Raw genomic sequence first — 20,304 nt, forward strand, 5'->3', positions numbered from 1 at the left:
AATAGATACAACGCTACACGCACATCACTTTATCTTCGGCAAGTGCATTGGGATAAACTAACATCCAAATCAATTTTGAAACTCGCCTGACTTGACATTTTACGTTATATGAAAGCTTTTTACGTAGTACGAACCAACAACTTCCCATAAATCTTTTGCGTTATTTGGAATTTACGTTAGAGGGGGTATACGTTATAGGAGCATCTACTGCATAACTTTTTATTTGCGTTAATAATCATTAACAAAATGATGTTTTTCATTACATACCAAAACAAATTTGAGAAGACAAAAATCAAGAGATATTAAGAGAGTTAAACAGACGTGTTTTAAGAGTTAGTAATCTAGTGGTATTGCAGATGAGGCAGGATAGTGAATTGAAGGTTGTAGTAGCAGAAAGTTTATAAACTGAAACATGATGGTGGATGTAGTATTTTGGTGTCATGGAATGGAAAACAGTGTTTGTCATAAGTGTGGAAGGTGAATACAAATATTCTGTGGCATATTTGCAGATATGAGCAAGTTGGGTATAAGGTAACACGTTTAAAGATTTGGTGATGCGATTGGTGGTAGTGGGGTGAGCTGGAATACGTGATCGGTAGTACACAAGTTTTAGTCAAGTGTGCAGCCCTACGAGCTAATATTTTCAATTTATTATGGTGTTATTATTATTATTATTATTTGTTACTAGTTATTAATATGGTATTATTATTATTATCTGTTACTAATTATTAATATGGTATCATTATTATTATTTGTTACTAGTTTATCAACGTGTACAATTCTTGTCCTCCGTAATTGTAACTATTATTGTTTTTAACCTATATGACATTTACATATATACACTGCAGATATTTACTCTGAGTATGCATTGACGTTGGATGTTTATGACAGGCTCTGGCAGAGAAACAATTACTCATACGACATCTTGAGGCTATCGAGGCGGACATGTTAGAGCGAGAGGCAGGGTTCGAGCAGCTCGAGAAGGAAAAGGGGTTGTCTGAGTACACGTGGCAGCAGAAGATGATGCAGATAGAAAAAGAGAGGATGGCATTGAGCAAGCTGATGACGGAGAGCTCTGATCTGCAGAGAGAGTTGCAGAAGGCCGAACATGACCTTCGAGCTAAATCGGCTCAGGTCGAGGTGCTGGAGACTCAACAGGATGAACTCAACAGACGTCTAACGGTATGTCTCTTCAGGTGTGACTTGTTGTTAGCAGATGCTGCGTGTTTAGGGATTATTTGTCTGCGAAGATTATGACTTTACTGATAAGTAAAGTTATAATCTTCTTATTAGTAAAGATTAATCTGATTATCAGTAAAGTTTATCACTTTACTGATAATCCATTGCCATTCTGCTTTGATCAATACTAGATGTATGTAGTAAAATATGTGGTTTTACATTCATAGATTATTTTTTGAAGAGTAGCTATAAATAGACAGCAGTTACTTATAACAAGTATTTTAATATAAACATGATTGTTGGTCTAGAAACATGATGATGCTTTTACAGCGGTGCTGCAGGAAATGATATATTTTATTATTCAGTTTATTTTAAAGTGACTAGTTTAGAAAGAGGATAGTTTTAATTGGCTGAGGTGATGCTTGCAGAGAGTTGGCTGTCAGCGGATAAATAGTTGTTTCATTAAGTTGACAGTTGTGATTTGGTGGGTGTGAGGAGAAACCCAGATTCCTTAGCATTGAGTTGACCTTACATGCGTAAGAGCACAATTCCTCGAAGGTTGGGTATGATGTCTGTTTAATTTACTGCAAAAAGAGTGTGCGTTGGTTTTTTTAAGAGCATTGTTGCACGAACAATGGTTCTGTGAGCTTTGCTGAACATTTCAGAGCCCTCTGGCAAAGAAACCTCAATGATTGGAGACATAACCAGTTCTTGAGTGCAATTTAAGGTTGAATGCTTTTTCTGTCACCACCAGTAGCCTTTTTGTGAATTGAACCCGAACCCGTCGATTGCAGGTCAGGCACCCTAGACCACTAGGCCACGGCCGCTCTCCATATAATATAACAGTATTAACAAATAATATACATCTCTTCCAATTTACTCACTCAACCAACTAACAGAAATGTTTTCAAGTTATCGCATGCCACGACTTGCAGGTGTGTGCGGCATAATCGGGTGACTCTCTTATGAAAGTGGTTATGACTGATGATTGTCTATTCGACTGTCCTGTTGGTCTGTAGGTGGCACAAGAGGCTGAACAGGTAACATCGAGGGAGCTAGAGATGACTAGAGAGAGGCTGGTGGAGAGTGAGACACAGCTGCGTAAGCTACAAAAACAAGACAAAGAGAGAGGCTCCCTTCTTCAGTCTCTTAAGCAGGAGAAGGCAGCTATGCAGGTCTGTCTCTTCAGGTTTCCTATAAATTTAGGTTTTCTATAACTTTAGGTTTCCTATAACTTCAGGTTTCCTATAACTTTAGGTTTTCTATAACTTTAGGTTTCCTATAACACTTGCGCTGTATACAGAATATTTGTCTTAATTTATTGATGTGAGGTAATTGTAATGCTTTTTTTGTTTTCTGTATGATAATCATTTTCTTATTAACATTTTCTTTCGTGATATTTTTACATCGATTGAATCCACTATAAGTTTGCTTACCCTTTTTAGCAGCGAATATAGGAGTCTGTAGCAAATCTTATATGAGCTGAACAGCTGGTTAGTAATGTCTGAGATGTCACTAATTGCTAAACTTGCTACTAGTGTTAATGTTATGTAGTCAAACCTCGGCGTGAAGTTACTCTGTTTTTATATTTTCTCTGCACGTTGAAACCAACTTATTTAAGATAATGTTTTCAAATACATTAAAATTTTGTTTAATTTAATTTATTACAAAACTCAAAAGTAACCACAAAAATTTCTAGTAAATAAATAACATTAAATTAAATACATTACATAAAGTATTTTGGAACTTAAATTATATGTAAAATATAAATTAATAAAGTAATAATCAGTGAAAAAATGTTTTCAGTATTACTTTAGAGACACGGGAATGAAAGTTTAGGTTTGGAAATGCGTAGATTCGTGGATGAAAAGAGTGATAAAAGTATCTGGCGTAACTTGCTTTAAGTTATACTAAATATAGTTTACATTATATTATATATTTTCACTATTTCATAATTTAGTTTTTTTATCTTTATCACCTTTTTGACTTATAAAACTGTGATGTTTGAAGATATTTTAGACATCATATATTTGAAGTTGGGCAAACATGTAGACAAATATTTGCTTAACTTTTATGTCATATGTCAAAAGGTTTACATGTATAGTTGGTTGTAAATCAAGGTCTAAGTGTAGTTAATGCAATGTTCTTGATATTTCTAATAAAATCATTGGTTGGGTTGTAGGCGTCCCTCAACTCCGCGCTTGAAGAGAAAAAGTCATTTGCTAAGGCTACGGAGGCCCTTAAACTAAATACTGCTAAAGTGGAACAGAATTTCAAAGTGATGAAACAGGAACTTGGGGAGAAAACCCAGAAGGTATTCGAGTTGGAGAAAGAAAAAGCAGCCTTAGTACACAAACTGCAGGCAGCAGAGACTGTTCAAACTGCAACACACGCTGGAGTACCTTCTGACGAGCATGTGAGGCTGCAGCAGGAGCACTCAGTTCTTCAGGAACACATGGCTGCTTTAAGGCACAACTACGAGGTTGGCCATTTTTAGCTCTTTGCCATCCTTTAGAGTATAATGTGAGATAATGTACAGTCAAACCTCGAAATACAGAGGTAAATCTTTCTGATATTTACTTCTTATCTCAAGGTTGAAATCGCGTAAAAGCAATACTTTCATCAAAATTTATTTTATTTTGTCTAATTCGTTCCACAGCCTAAAAACCATTATAAATACTTTATATACATCCATATACTTCATTACACATATCCATGCCCCGTGTTATCGTTTTATTTCTAGTAGTGATATCAAATATGAAATCTGATAATCTAATGTCAGCCACAGCCTTCCTACATTTTTTGTTTTATTAAGTGAGAAAGCATGAATGTTCAGCTAGATGACTATTACTAGTATATTATAGATATGTGATGATTCTGAAGACATCATCAGCAGATAGTGAAAATAGTGTACCGATATTATTACTACAAGCACTTGTAATATTCTGCTTGTGGGATAACAAAAATAACAGCGCAGAATTGTTTTAAGTTGATAAACTATTTCTTTAATCTAATTGAATATTTAATTAACTTGATCACAGGACAGCGCTATTTATAATTGAAAGGTAATAACACAAGGGGCATGAATGACTCAACCGTAATAGTATTATAGATGAAATTGCTAAAATCTAAATATTGATGAAACTTGACTCAGGATGCCGAAGACCGGGCGGAGCGACTCATAGTTGAGAAGAGAACTTTGGAGCAGCAGCTGACTAATATGAAATCAAATGCTGCCGAACTTGAGCATATCCTCCAGAAGGGTCACACAGAGAAGGCGATCGTCGAGGAGAAACTGAGAGAGGCTCTTGCAACAGTAGAGGAACAAAACAAACTTAGAAAGTCAGATTCCAACCTCCAACAGAAGTACAACGCGCAGCAGATGAAGGTACTGTAGGTTTAGCTGGTAGTTTTTATGGACTACTTTATGGCTCAGCCGTTTAGTGTTGACGCTAAGAGAATTTCTGGATAAATTTATGTTGGTCTCCAGTCTCTCAGTAAAGTGTTCCTGCCATTTCGGTTGTCTTCCGTTTTACTTTTTGATTGCCTACCTACTCTGTGCCTATGCTCACCTGTTTGTTTACATTATTCTCTGTGTTCTATGCTAAATATCTGTGTTCAGGCGATTTTATTTATTTATGGCTATAGTTAACTATGGTTATAGTGAACCATGGCTATAGTGAACTATGGCTATAGTGAACTATGGCTATAGTGAACTATGGCTATAGTGAACTATGGCTATTGTGAACTATGGCTATAGTGAACCATTGCTATAGTGAACTATGGCTATAGTGAACTATGGCTATAGTGAACTATGGCTATAGTGAACTATAGCTATAATAGTAAAATATGGCAATTGTGAACTATGGCTATAGTGAACCATTGCTATAGTGAACTATGGCTTTAGTGAACTATGGCTATAGTGAACTATGGCTATAGTGAACTATGGCTATAATAGTGAACTATGGCTATTGTGAACTATCATGGCTATAGTGAACTATGACTATAGTGAACCATTGCTATAGTGAACTATGGCTATAGTGAACTATAGCTATAATAGTGAAATATGGCAATTGTGAACTATGGCTATAGTGAACCATTGCTATAGTGAACTATGGCTTTAGTGAACTATGGCTATAGTGAACTATGGCTATAGTGAACTATGGCTATAGTGAACTATGGCTATTGTGAACTATGGCTATAGTGAACTATGGCTCTAGTGAACTATGGCTATTGTGAACTATGGCTATAGTGAACTATGGCTATAGTAAACCCTGGCTATAGCGATCCTTTGTCTCCATAGAGCTTGTATTTTACCCATCACTCCTCTGTTCCTTCACTCCTTGATTTTTTTAAACTATTTGAACCCGGTACTAGGTAGAGCAAGCTCAGCAGGCCATGCAGAAGGTAGAACTGTCTATCAAGGAGAGGATCGCTGACCACAATACTGCCATCAACTTCATATCTAACCAGCTCAAACAGGCCATTGCGGAGAGAGATGCCGCTCGGCAGCAGCTGCGGGCTCATGAGGAGTCGGTCCAAGCATCTTCATCCTCTCAACAAGAGCATCTCTATGCACAAATTCAGGTGGGTTAATTCAATCACCAGATTTTAGGTGGTACTAACTCTATGATCAGGTATACATGTAGGTATGTGATGGTAGTCTGTTCTGCTTTAGGTAGATTATGTACAATATACTATGGCTAGAGCAAACGTGGCTATTAGATAGATATAATATATTGCACTCAGTTACAATATTATTTTATTATTCAGGCCTAAATGTAATTAATGGGCTTGGCTATAATAAGAAACACACTTATTAGAAATAGCAAGAACCTTGCCATCAACTACACTTAGACTTTGATTTACAGTCAACTATACATAGAAATCTTTTGACATAAAAGTTGGCAAATATTTGTCTAAATATAACGATGTAACTTCAAACATATGATGTCCAAAATGTCTTTAAACATCACAGTTTGAAGACATGGGTTTTGATATAGCCATGCTCTAATCTCGTAGCCTTAGATTGAAGTGTTGTAGATTACGGGTACGGTAAGAATAAATTCAGCCTTCCATGCTTTTTTCTTACTTCAAAATAGAATAAAGCATGCAGTAACCTTTCAAAATGCTTGCTGTATTTTCTTTTTTGTATCAATACTTTACTTGTTTGTAGAAAATATTTTTCTGCTTGTTTATCTAGGATCGTCCTCTCTGCTAGGTCAACTTCATTCTTTTTCTGCTTTCTCTCTGCCAGAACTTGTCATTCATGCTCAATTCGTTCACTGCTATGTAATAGACACTTACTCTCATCTACAAGGTATCTGGGTTTCTAGTCATAAAAGTGTTGATCTTTGTTGTTTTGTTTACCGCAGGCTCTCAGATCCCAATTAGAAGCGACACAACTCCAAAAGTCAGATTTAGAGAAACAGATAACTACCTACCACTCTGGTGTCGAATCAACTGTTAAGGAGTATGAGAGAAGGCTTCAGATCTCCACAGCAGCGCTGTCACAGTGTCAGCAACAACTCGCATTAGAAAGGTATTTGTTATTATTTATTTTGCGTGAGCAAATGTTATTGGAGTAGGCGAAGGAATTTTATAAGCACTTTTACGTGTTTCTTATTTTATTAAGAGTTTGTAATAATTTTAATGCAGATAATAAAGCATACCGTCCTATAACAAATTCAACAATTTGTAACGGCACTTGCTGAAAATGAGCGTCGTAAAAGTGCTTAAATATTCAAACCATTGTGGCTACTTTTCATGAATTATCAAAAAAGAAATAATGCATGCTGCAGACACGCCCATATGTCGCACCGGCAAATCCGACATTTCGAATGCAAACTGAGCAATTTTAGAGCTCTACAATTTTGCAGTATGGATGGTGCACTCACATGCAACTGCCATGAAGTTAGATGTGTGAGTGTCAACAGGTGAAAGTGTTTGCTACGTTTGCATTTGTGTCATATAGTGTACCTAGACTGTGTACCTAGACTGTTGTAATTAAATCTTATTGTTCTTTTTCTTTTTTCTGGTAACTTTGTGACTAATTCAATCACTAACATTGATAATCATATATTCACTGAAATTGATAAACCTAAAGGCTGATGTATGTGCAGGGCGGAGTGTGAGGCGAGCATCAGCAGACACCGGGCTGAGTGTGACAATAGTTTGAAAATATCTATGGAGCTGGAGAAGGAGCGTGGAAGGCTCGCGGGTAAGCATTTCCTGTGGCTAGTTATGTATAATGTGTCTACAAACAGTGGTAGATCAGTACAATCATGTTTTATAGACTTCATTTCATTGCAATAGTTTGTAAGTAGATTCACTGCACAAATATGCTTGGCTAGAATAATACATTTCTACATTTAATATTATATGTTCAAGAATGTTAACTCTTTGCATACCACGAGCCATGTAGTTACTCGCAAGGGTTGTGAGTAACTGACACAGCGTTGACACAGCATTTGCATATAACCAAGAGCCATGGGTGCGGCTTTAGCAGCCTCCGTACATAACGTTTCTGATTAGTGAGTAGATAATTCATTAACCTATTGTATCTGTACTTAAACGAAATGAAACAATTATCTGTATGCATTGAGCCAATAGAAAATAGGTTTACAGCCTATCTTGAGCGTAGTTTCGCTTTGCAAGAGTTTTTTGATATTTCTTTGCAATGACCAGTCATATCAGACGCATTACAGTACGGAGGTTTTTCTAATTGTAGATCAATAGACTGGATTATTTTTTATTAGACAATAGTATTACTACTTTACTGAGATTGATTATTTTATTTTTTATCAGTAATAATAATGCCATAAGCTGTAATAATATTGATAACTTGTCTGACTCTGACATGCTCATGATAGTTGCTCAAATGGTCAAATAAGGGTCCGAGCTCATTCTGCAACACATTTCTGGAATTTTTATGGCATCAGCTGAAGTAAAATCTTGACCGAATTATTTTGGCATTGACGTATTTTTCATAAACTGTGTGGTTTGAAAGTTATGACAACTTATATGCGCCCGTGTCAAATATTAGGTCTTGCCGAAGACTTGATTAGGTAAGTCCCAGTAAAAAGTTAATTTAGTAGTGAAAGAGTTGAGAATGTGAAGCTTTTGTATATTGATGCAAAACCAACTGTATATGGCAGCATTCATCGCTTATAGTGAATATTTTTACAATTCTCTGAAAAACACAATCCCGTTCTGTTCCTTGATTAGTGTGAATTTCGCATTCAAGCCTTAAGTCCGCTATTGCATCTGCTGACCTTTGCAGCCCTCAAGGAACAGCACAATAAGGCCAAGCAGCACACAAGCGAGCTCGAGTCAGCACTAGGTCAGCGAGAGTCAGCATTAGTCCAGCTAAGTGCTGCCAGCCAGACACTCACCGCTAAACACGATGAAGAGAGCGAAGAACAAAAGATTAAGATCCGGCAGCTCGAAGATGATTTGAACAAACAGGCTCTTCTACACCACGACCTTCAGAGTCAGGTGAGTGTGTGACAATTGTGAGCAGGTGCTCATCATTGTTATAGCTCACACTTTGTATCACCGAGAAGCTCTCATTTTTCTACACACTAGGTGAGTTTTATACAGAGGAGGATAGTCATATATATTATGTTTTCAAATATTTATTCATAGAGATACTGCCTTTCTAACATAGATACACTGTTAGAGTAACGAGATTTATTTATAGAGATACCACCTTTCAAACATAGATATGCTGTTAGAGTAACAAGATTTATTCATAGAGATACCGCCTTTCTAACATAGATGCACTGTTAGATTAACGAGATTTATTCATAGAGATACCACCTTTCTAACATAGATACACTGTTAGAGTAATGAGATTTATTCATGAGGAATGTCTTTAACATACAAAAAACTCCTGTAAAACTGTAAAAACATTTAGTCCTAAAACAACACATTTGCCATGTGCTACTGCGACTCCAATATTTTCCACTTTCGAAAACTGCACTGATGTAGCTACCTTTTAAGTCTAAACTCTTTTGTGTAACACGGAACAGCATGTCGGGTGCTATGGTAGCTCTAACTCTGTACTATCATTTAAAACCTATTGCAACTATGCACAGTTTTAATAGTATAAAACGTTTATGGCATTTTGCATGTTAATAGTAACATTTTTGTTAGCTGTTGCATTTTAAATAGTCTTGATATTGCAAATAATTTTGAGTTTTAAAAACAGCAGCTGCAAGTTTTACTTTGTAAAATAGATGAACTTTATTTGAATACCTTGTCCGTAGCTGCTATATAGCCGAGTTCTTTAGACACATAGTCAGGCTTTTAGCTGACTCAGCACCAAGCAATACCAACATCTACAAATGAGCAGTTATACGGTTGATGATATTCACACATTAGTCAGACTGGCATTGTCCTCTTTTATGTTGTTTTGAAAAGGTAACCTGACTTTCCACATATTAGGTGTTTGTGTTGTCTTTTGACTGAATTTACTGCATATAAACTAAACATCTTCGCTTGGCAAGTATGACAAGTGAATTCACGATGAACTGTCTTAGTGTTGAATGACACCGGCTTGTGCTTGACAGGTGGACTCTGAACGGCAGAGCTGGGAGGAATCTAAGTCAGAGGCGGAGCGCCTACGTCTGGAAGTAGAGTGCTTGAAACAAGAAGTAGACAAGAATTCCTTGGCACTGGTGGCAGCTCGTTCAGAGTATAACACAGTCAGCGAGGTATAATCAGTTTACACCAGGGAATTCAGAACCTTGTAGGAAGGTGGGACTAGTATATAGAAATAGGAGACGATGTTAACAAGTGAAAAAAAATTTAAAGCTATCTTATAATTAATTATGACAAAATTCTCACCAATTTTTGACTGGTCTTCGTACACAGCAAGATGCGGTCATCTAAGGATGAATACTTACAATAGCCGATAAGTATTTTAAGTACTTACAAGCTATTGTAAGTACTTACAATACTTACAGTTTTGTAAGTACAATAAGCTTACAGTATAAGCTGTTAATTTAAATTTCGGCAAAATCACTTTGTACTCGAGTTGAACTGATTTATAGTCCACCGCAGTAGGATATGCATAGCTTGAGGTAAGACATGAGAAATTCTCAAAGTTATTCTCACTCGTATTCTGAAGTCGGTACTCGTAAGCTTATACCTCTCTCTCTATTGTTTAAGATGGCCGAGAAGCAGACGACTAACATAGCGATGCTGAACAAGGAGTACCGGTCAGCGAAGATAGAATTGGAGCAGTTGAGGAGAAGTGTTTCTGAAAACTCAGCTAAGAACCCCATCATCTGTGATGAGATGCAGGTAAGTAGATTCATGGTAGGTTTGCACTTCTTCAACTCTCTGTACTTACTCTTGGAAAAGTCATTAGCACCTTTCTAAGATGAAAACATATTTAAACCTTATGAGAGATGACCATGGAATAGTCACCATCGAACAGTTGTTACTCTGCTTACAATTAAGTCTAATGAGAAGGCAATTCCATTAAAAGCTTTGGTTTTCACGCATGCGTGAGTATGAGTGCTATTTTTGAAAAGTCATCAAAGTCTGTCTATCATATTTTGTATTACATGTATATATTATTTTATTTTGTTTAAAGATTTTATAAATGAAACCATTTCAAGTACAATATTTTTAAGATGCTAATGCAATTAGTAATTATTAAGTAAACAAAATGGCCACTGCTTATAAAGTGACTCAACCTGCTAGAGATTTTGGTCAACTAATAACCAAATTAGTTTGTTTAAATTGAAAAAACCTTAATGTAATAGTTCCTCCATTGGTCAGTTATTAAACAGGAGCTCAATGTTGGTGTTTTGGCTATCTTGTAGTATTTAGAGTGCAGTTCTTCAATAATAAAAATGCATATAAATGTATCACATTTTAAATGAATGTTTTGGTTTTGATTTCTTTTTCAATATGTGTGTAGTTAAATATAGGAGTGTCTGTGAATCACTGTCAAGATTCAACAGGTACGAAATGAAACCCCTCACATTCTGTCCTATCCTGTGGCTAAATGGTGAACCAGGTGTTAACACCAACCAAACTCTATTACACAGGCTCTGCAGTGGCAGGTGAAACAGAAGACTCAAGAAGCAAAGGATGCTGAGAGTCAGCTTAAGCTCTGTGAGCAGAGGATGGACATTGAGACGGAAGGCATAAGAAAGGCTCTCGCAGTAAGTTCATAGAACTCACTCTATATCACTAGCCATTTGCAAAAACCGCAGATCTTTGATTCTTTCTCATTATAGTTGATGTTGTCAACTATTTAATGTGAATTTCTCTTTAATTGATGTGCCACATACACTTGATGCATCATTTATATTTGCACCTTTAAGGAAAGTTCTTCACTATATGCTGGGCAATACAATGAATTTAGGAAACAATGAAATATTTGTGCTTGTCAAAAAACACACAACCCAATGATTGTAATGATATACAGTGAGGTGTGTTCCTCTCCAGATAAACACTTACGATGGCCTATTGAAAGCTGCAAATTTAAATTCCAGCAAAATCACTTCGTACCTAAGCTGAACTGATTAAGTGGCGCACAACAGTAGGATATGCTTAACATGAAGTACGGCAGGAGAAACTGGAGTGGTTTACCTTTGGGGCAGCAGCAGCACCTGCAAGGGTCTATAAATACTTGTAATATATCATATGCAGTTTAACCTAGTAAACCTCTGATTATTCTTTCTGCTTGACTGTTGTCTTAAATGACTTGGCTGGACCCAACTCACGTGATATCATACTGCACCCAACTCACGTGATATACTGCACCCAACTCACGTGATATCATACTGCAGCGCAGCAACAATAACTTGTAGCTAACTTTTAATATTTATTAACTTGTAAATGTTACAATGTAATCTTAAAAGCAAAATAATACATATTTTTTATACGAGTGTGTAAATAACGTGTAAAGTAATTATGTACTAGTAACAAAGTGTGTTTGTGAGTTTCATTACATCTATTACATCATTCTATCCAAAGTTATTGGCACATAATTTCATATACGTGTATGCGTGTGTATGCTATAATACGTGTATGCGTGTGTATGCTATAATACGTGTATGCGTGTGTATGCTATAATACGTGTATGCGTGTGTATGCTATAATACGTGTATGCGTGTGTATGCTATAATACGTGTATGCGTGTGTATGCTATAATACGTGTATGCGTGTGTATGCTATAATACGTGTATGCGTGTGTATGCTATAATACGTGTATGCGTGTGTATGCTATAATACGTGTATGCGTGTGTATGCTATAATACGTGTATGCGGGTGTATGCTATAATACGTGTATGCGTGTGTATGCTATAATAGGAATATTGACATGGATTTCTGATGTAGCGAGTCGATGAGATACAGTTTTTTAGCTTAATTGTGGGAGGTCCAAAACTATTAGTTGGTTACCCTGTTCCCACAGTAGTCTGCTTTTGAGCTAAGGCTAGTTTTTTAAGGAAGGTCTCCTAAAAGCGAGGACCGATATGTTTTGATTATTATGTGATATAATTTGTGAGATATTAGCTCTGTCTGATTGAGGACTTTTGGCTGACAAGACTTGTATTTGGTTTTTCTTCACTGCGGAATATGATTTTTATTTCTGACTAAAACAAGTGCGCAGTGGTAACATAACATTTATATTTTTATGGTGTTTGTGGCAATAACTGATGTTGAAACTCACTTGCAGCCTCGTTGTTTGTTACAGCTATCGAATCTTTAAAGTGGACTCGTAGGGCAATCAGATTAAATAATCACTGAGAAAGTAATCACTCAGTTACCAAAGTGCGAGTTGTCTGTTCCTGACTGCAGCGAATTCCATTTCAATATTGTAAATGCTCCTGGCTAGCATGTTTAGCCATTATGAACAAACAGTGAATAGGCGTAATAATCTTTGTAGTACTCTAACAATAATAATACTTTTAGTAATAATAGTAATACTCTAATAATGATTGTAATAATGCTGTAATACTCTTCTTCCCTGCACCGTTGTCTTCATCAACCATTCAGAGCACAGCTGTGTTTTAGGATACGAAAGCAGAGCTGGACTGTATAAAGCTAGAAATGGAGGGAGTGAGGAAGGATAAATTTTCCTATCAGAGCAGAGTGGCAACATTGAGAGCAGCTGTCAAGGACCTCCTCAAACAATGCAAGGTTAGTTTTACTAGCTATGAAAAGCTCTACACAATCACTAGGTAATGCCAAGTTGCTATTAGACCACTTGTCCTGCCCTGTCAGGGGTCTAGCTTTCAATAGTAACTTTCAGCTCTGCAGTATAACATGAATTTGGGGTTGCGCCACCTGGGATTTTTTAGAAGCCTAAATGTATGACTGTAAAAGTATCAAAATATTAAAAAACTTAACCGATGAGTGAAAACCGTATTGAGTGATAATATACTTATTTGTACTTGTTTTCTATTCAGTCAGAAGAAAGTGGTTTCCTTATCACATTGATCTGACTTAGATAGTTTGTCAATGTATAATTTATAAGTTGATTTTGTGTTATAACTATCACTTACTGTTATTTGCAACTTTATATCTATTATCAATGTATTCTGTTCTATTTCTGTTAATGCAAATAACAATAGACTAAAATCAAAAGCAATAAATAAAGAACTTAGATGTGACATGCCCAGATACATAGACTGATGTTTGTATAGTGCAATATAATTGGCTATCATCATTGCCACAAAAATAGCTAGACGCTTCAATTTTAAACTAGTTTTGCCAGTTGTGTCACAACAAAGGCTGGGTTAACTAACTGTCGGTTTAACTGTAAGCAATTTCGATATTTTGAAAGTCATATGCAGAAGCTTCCCAGAAAATTTATGTTTATCAACAGAAAGTCAAAACGGAAATCCTCTGATTTTGTGCAATGGCTGAGAGTTACACTGCAATATTCCAACTGTGACTAATTATTGCGCCTCAAATTTCAATGTATTTTTCATGATTGCTCTCTCTAAACCATGACCATTGGACACTCGATGAGGTTACCATTGTTAATATTTTACGCATGTTGGTTAACACTCCATCACAAATATCTTTCAAGCATTTAATTTGTCATGCTTTTGGCTTTTTAAGGGTGGTCAAAGGAAAGTTTATGATTTTCTACAATTATGTTGTAATTAACAAAAATTGTTATATATTCTCATCTCTCACTATTTATGTCATGAGACTATAAATCAACCCAGTGTTTCTCACCTACTAGTTACATACATGTACACATTATCTTTTGGTTAAAATAATTGTGTGGAATTTTACAGGAGTGTTTAGCTATTCCGTTACCATGTTTGCAGATTTTACAAGCTATTTCGCTGGAAAGGATTTAAGTTGATTTTTCTAAAATTTGTTTGTGGCAGGGCAATCTATTGATACTTGGCAAAATGGAAATTCCTTCAAGATTAAAGCTTAAATTAAGTTTTAATTTAAAAAAAATCAGTTAGTGACATTTCAAAAGGCTCTCTATTTGCGTTTTGAATACTTTGCATTCATTGAAGCTCTAAAAGTTTTTGTCACTGATTTTGTCTCCTTGGTTAAATCACCAATAAATTGTTGTTCGCTTTTATTTACGAGTAATATATCTTGCTATTTACCGCTTATATGTGTGTACTTACCTGCAGATGCTACAATCAACATTGGCCGAATCAGAATTACCAGTTCCAGCTTTGCAGGAATCAAAGTATGAGGACTTACTCAAGGACACTGCAGCACCAGGATACAAGTCAAAGTAGGATTGAATTAGTACTACTACTTGTACATGCATTGCCAAGTGAACTATTGATAAGACATAACCTTCGCACTGGCAGTTTTCTCCTTCACTTTAGATTGCAAATATTATGATAGCGAGATATTTAACTAATTTAATTATGTGACCTGGTTGGGTGCAACACCCAGTTCAGTCCCATATCCAGTTATTCTGATATTGCTTTCACTAGGATAACAGGTTTATAGCGATACTAAACCAAGGGGAACACCAGGTATATTGTGATATTAGGCCCATTGTGATACCAGTTTTATGGTGATACCAGGTTCATGGTAATACCAGGTTCATTACGATATCAGGTTCATTGTGAGACCAGGTTTATTGTGATACCAGAGTCATTGTGATACCAGGTTCATTGTGATACCAGGTTCATTGTAATACCAGGTTCATTGTGATACCAGGTTCATTGTAATACCAGGTTTATTGTAATACCAGCTTCATTGTAATACCAGCTTCATTGTGATACCTGGTTCATTGTAATATCTGGGCAGTTTTATACCTGGTTCAATGTGACCCTGGCAATATTTTAGACATTAAGTTTAGCATTAATTAAAATGGATATCAACAAATTGGATGAAGCATTGATTATAGGGTAAATTTTGCAGAATTGCGATTGAAGCACTCATATAATTGAAGTACCCTATAATTAGTCGCCTCATTCAATTTGTTGATATATGTTATATATATGTAATATTATATATATACATGTATATATATATCAATGGCATCATGATGACGTTACAAAGCATTTCTAGGTTAAAATTAGCCATATTTGATAACCATGCTTTGTAGAAATGTGTAAGCTAAAATGCACTGAGTACATGCACTGAGCTATGATTCGGTGTTTATTAATTTTGATGCATTTGTAGGCCACTAGAGAATCTCAAGTCATGCCTCTCTGGTCTGCATTCAGAAATAACCACTCTCCAGCAGCACATGGATACTCATAAGAACGCTATTCAAACAAACAATGACTCTTGGAGGTGTGTAACTCATTCCTTCCTTTTATTTTTGCAGAGCTGCTAGTTGGTGAGCTTAGTGTGATCATATCTAAATCTTGTATTCAAGAATTTTTGACGTGTATCAATAACTTGAAGCTAGTATTGATAGATTGATACTCTAGTTTTGGATTTGAATACTTGTAGTGTCGACTTCTTCATTCCACCGACCCTCTCAGCAAAAATTTGGGTTTAATAATAGTGGTGGGCGAGTAGTCTTCCACAGTTTGGCTGGTTTTGGTATGGGTCTTGTTGTTAGCTTTGAGATTGTAATCTCGCAGGTTTTCATTTTGTAACTAAGCACAATCAACTAGTGGGTTGTGCATAAACTTAGCAATAAGTAAATATTATATTAAAAAGAAACTAGCCAGTGATAAAATAAAGCACAATTTGGAACGAATGAAAAAATTACTTTTTAAATTTGATCATGACGAGTAGCTCAATCATTGGGTGCATTGGAAGTATTTTACATTGCATCACCTGTTGGCTTGTTAGTTAACCCCAAACCAACACTCCTATTGAATAAAGAGGCTGCTACGATCACTTATATCCCTCAAAGAAAGCACCAACACCATTTAGTATTAATGCTTATTGACCACATAGTCTTCTTCATTATCTTTCTAGAGCTGTACTGTATGTGGTTATTTATGTAGGCATATGGAGACAGAGGTCGCCGACCTAGAGAAGCTGATACAGGCAAGCAGGGAGGCTACTAAGGCCAGATCCTCTAACGGTGTCAACTTTGGTCAGGATAATATCATCTAATCGTTGCTGGTTCGTATCGATCTTTTCTTTAGTTTTAAGTTTGTCAATGTTCATATTGATCAATATACATGTACATGTAGGTATCAATGCGATCATGCTAAAATGAACTATTTTAGTGCTTTGCCTTCATTTCAAATTCAGCAGGCCAACAAGTATACAGTCAAACCTCAACTTGGAATCAATTCAATTTAAGACTTCCGACATGCGGGGTAAAATTTCAATTTATATTTTATACCTAAAGTAATTTTAAACATGTTTCAAATTTTTCCAAACATGACAGCTTGTAGAAACATGACAGCTTGTAGGAACATGACAGCTTGTAGGAACATGACAGCTTGTAGGAACATGACAGCTTGTAGGAACATGACAGCTTGTAGGAACATGACAGCTTGTAGGAACATGACAGCTTGTAGGAACATGACAGCTTGTAGGAACATGACAGCTTGTAGGAACATGACAGCTTGTAGGAACATGACAGCTTGTAGGAACATGACAGCTTGTAGGAACATGACAGCTTGTAGGAACATGACAGCTTGTAGGAACATGACAGCTTGTAGGCAAAAACAAACAAGTTGAGAAGTTGCAAATAAGATATAAGGATAGATAAGCTACGTTAGTTTAAAATTACAGCATTATTTTGATTGATTTTTATACAGTTTGAAGTTACAGCATATCGAATGGCGCATTACTGTCTCGCATTACTTGTATTACTCTTACGTCGGAATCTGTGCTGCGCAGACTTTTATTTTCTTTTGCACTTCTTTACAGTAAAGTAATGATAAAAATCTTATATGTATTTATTATTTCTACTTTTTGTCATAAAGTACAAAAAATAAAAGTTGGCACAATTAATCTGAGAATTTGAAAGGTGGTTAGTGGATTAGAGTCTAATAAGTGGATCGGTCCTATAAGCTGAGTATCATGCGTTTGGCCAACATTTTAGTCATCTCATTGCATTAAAATGCAATGCAATAAGACAAAAGTGAAAGGTTTTCACATCTCTACTTCACATTATTATTATTATTTTTGGCAGTTTAACATTGATTTAAAAGTTGCCTTTTATTGACAATAATTATTAACAATTAATGAAAAATCTGAGAATACTCTTAACCGTCAAATTTTCAAGTCTTGAATCTCAAATAGAGCTGATATCAGATAGCAATAAAATATGTAGTCTGTCTAATGAGGACCATTCCCTTCAATGAATCAAATACACATAAATAGTTTCGCATGGCATCAATTACCAAGGCTTATGGAGCGGTAGCCATCATTTAAAATAAATGGTAATAAAGAAAATACTTCTGATAATCCTTTATTTTACTTTTAATTATAAACAAGCTGAATGATTTCTGTGTTTACTGTTACTTTATTTATTTAGGTTTCATGTACAATTGAGTTTTTTTTACATATATTTATATACTGCATTTGTTTTAACGTTATGCGTAATTACTTCAAGTATACACTGCAGGTTTTTGAGCCAAAAATTAAATGAAACATGATGCAATTCTGCTAGAAATAAATTAACTTCATATGTGGAGGTTTGACTATATATAATAGCCATAAATGACGTGCCAATGTCTTCCAATTAGCAGTTCAAAATTAAACCTGCGTTGTTATTATTTGCGATGTTAATAAATTTTACTCGCAACACCATATCACTTGTTGGAATGTCTGTGTACATGTAGAATAAATCTTTGTAACAATAGCCTTAGTACCAAATACTGATGGTACTATGCAGACTGAGACTAAGGTTCCTTGACGTGATGACACATGGAGTCAGTCAACAATTACTGCCTTGATCAATACATTAAGCTTCCGTATACAAATACAGTAGATGCTCCTATAACTTAAATCCAGATAATGTAAAAAAATATGTGAAGTTTTTGCTTCCTACTACGTAAAAAATTCCACATTACGTAAAGTGTCAAGTTGAGCGAGTTTTTACAATCGATTTTAATGTTAGTTTATTTCACCGCACTTGCAGAAGAAAAAATGCTGTTCATTTAGCGCTATATCTATTAGACATTACGTTCGCGACTTTCTAGTTCGTCGTGATGGATCGTTAAATGTGTCGATAAAAAGGCGAATAGAATAGCTGCGCAATTGTTCATAAATACAAAGACAATTGATTGGTGCAGATGTTACAGCGTCGGTCTACCAGTTTAAATGTCACGAGTTGGAGTATCGTCGAAAATTATTTTAATCCTAACCTTGACCCCTGGATAGTGATAGACGACAAACAGGTAGAACTGCCTTTTATAGTAAAAAGTTTTTGTTGTTTTGCCTTATTGTAGACGTACAAAATATTTGTTATTAGCTTTACTTTGCAGAATAGACTTTTCTGTTAAGAAAAATAAGCAAATGGTCAAGTGAACATCGAAAGTGTGCAGTTCCTATCAATTTGTTGTAAATTTATCGCAATCATGGTCTATAAAACCAGTGAGATTGATCATATAAAAGAAAAAGTTGTTGATGCAAACCAATTTCTGCAGTTACAGTACAGCTCACAAATTAAGAGTTAAGTAACGTTTTTCCTTTTTGCATGGCCAAAGGGGTGAGTTTGGAAAGATCTTGGAACGGATTAGGCAATTTACATGTATTTTACTGTTCTTAGAACGTAAATTCCTTATAACATAACGTTCCTGGAACGGATTATTTACGTTATAGGAGTTATAGGAGCGTCTACTGTACCAATTGACTTATGCTGAAGCACAGCAGTTTGAGTGACAAAATGTGTTAAATAGTGGGCTCTGTTCCACAAGGTAGAAAATCAGTAGCTAATGACTGGATGTAATAATTATGTCTCATGTGATGTCATTGTTGTCCCCAGTGCTCTGAAAACCTTGAATGACATGAATTCAGTGATAGTGTCATAATAATTCATCCATCAACCTGTTTTTTGCGGGTCTCAAAGAACTATAATACACATAATAGAGCTAGTTTTTTCATATGAACATGCTGGTTTGGGGTGATCTTAAAACGCATGACTTGCACTCAGAATCCAGGCATTTATAGAAGGGTTAAAAATATCAAAGGTTACAACTAAGGCTATATATTTTTCTTTAGACAGTCAGATGAATGCGTGTGTAATACCTAGCTTTACCTCTTCTGTTCAACCTGTTCAAGCTTGCCATTGATGGTATTCTTTGTTTTTGTTTCTTTGCAGACGGTGACAGCATACCTGTACTGACAATGCTATGAAGTCACTGCTTACTTCGGTTAATCTCTCACACCTGTGCAACAGCTGCTGAACTGTCTGTAGATCTGCTTCCCTTGCCTTTCTTCCTTCTCAAGTAGCAATACTCATATTCCCGTGTTTAAATTTCCTAACGCAACTAAAGTATTCGAAATACACACTCAAATATGTTGTATTGTGTAGTTTTTAAACTCTTGGTTGGTTTACATGTATGTACACCATAATCATGTTTTATGACTATCGCTGTATTATATTTAAGTAATACTTGGTTTTATTTAATTCTTATTTTATTGCAATGATGCAAGTGCTCTATAATATATTCCTTCTTTATAATCTCTGTCGGATTAATAACAAATTTATACAAACATCATTGTTTGAACCAGTCTTGCTTG

At 35.7% G+C, this 20,304-nt stretch overlaps 1 protein-coding gene across 1 annotated transcript in view; it reads left to right on the plus strand.

Moving 5' to 3' along the window:
* Positions 1 to 20,282, plus strand: part of LOC137392285 (golgin subfamily A member 3-like) — a 38,069-nt gene extending 17,787 nt beyond the window's left edge. The window contains exons 9-24 of the mRNA XM_068078956.1: positions 892 to 1,182; positions 2,199 to 2,354; positions 3,362 to 3,661; positions 4,334 to 4,567; positions 5,557 to 5,766; positions 6,555 to 6,721; positions 7,302 to 7,399; positions 8,462 to 8,676; positions 9,753 to 9,896; positions 10,354 to 10,488; positions 11,244 to 11,360; positions 13,219 to 13,344; positions 14,811 to 14,917; positions 15,823 to 15,936; positions 16,605 to 16,725; positions 19,883 to 20,282. Coding sequence (XP_067935057.1) covers positions 892 to 1,182; positions 2,199 to 2,354; positions 3,362 to 3,661; positions 4,334 to 4,567; positions 5,557 to 5,766; positions 6,555 to 6,721; positions 7,302 to 7,399; positions 8,462 to 8,676; positions 9,753 to 9,896; positions 10,354 to 10,488; positions 11,244 to 11,360; positions 13,219 to 13,344; positions 14,811 to 14,917; positions 15,823 to 15,936; positions 16,605 to 16,716 — 2,526 coding nt within the window. The 3' untranslated portion in view covers positions 16,717 to 16,725; positions 19,883 to 20,282. The remainder of the gene's footprint in view (positions 1 to 891; positions 1,183 to 2,198; positions 2,355 to 3,361; positions 3,662 to 4,333; positions 4,568 to 5,556; positions 5,767 to 6,554; positions 6,722 to 7,301; positions 7,400 to 8,461; positions 8,677 to 9,752; positions 9,897 to 10,353; positions 10,489 to 11,243; positions 11,361 to 13,218; positions 13,345 to 14,810; positions 14,918 to 15,822; positions 15,937 to 16,604; positions 16,726 to 19,882) is intronic.
* Positions 20,283 to 20,304: the final 22 nt, after the last annotated feature.

The sequence above is a fragment of the Watersipora subatra genome, chromosome 3 (assembly GCF_963576615.1).
Source record: "Watersipora subatra chromosome 3, tzWatSuba1.1, whole genome shotgun sequence".
Classification (NCBI taxonomy): Eukaryota; Metazoa; Bryozoa; class Gymnolaemata; order Cheilostomatida; family Watersiporidae; genus Watersipora; species Watersipora subatra.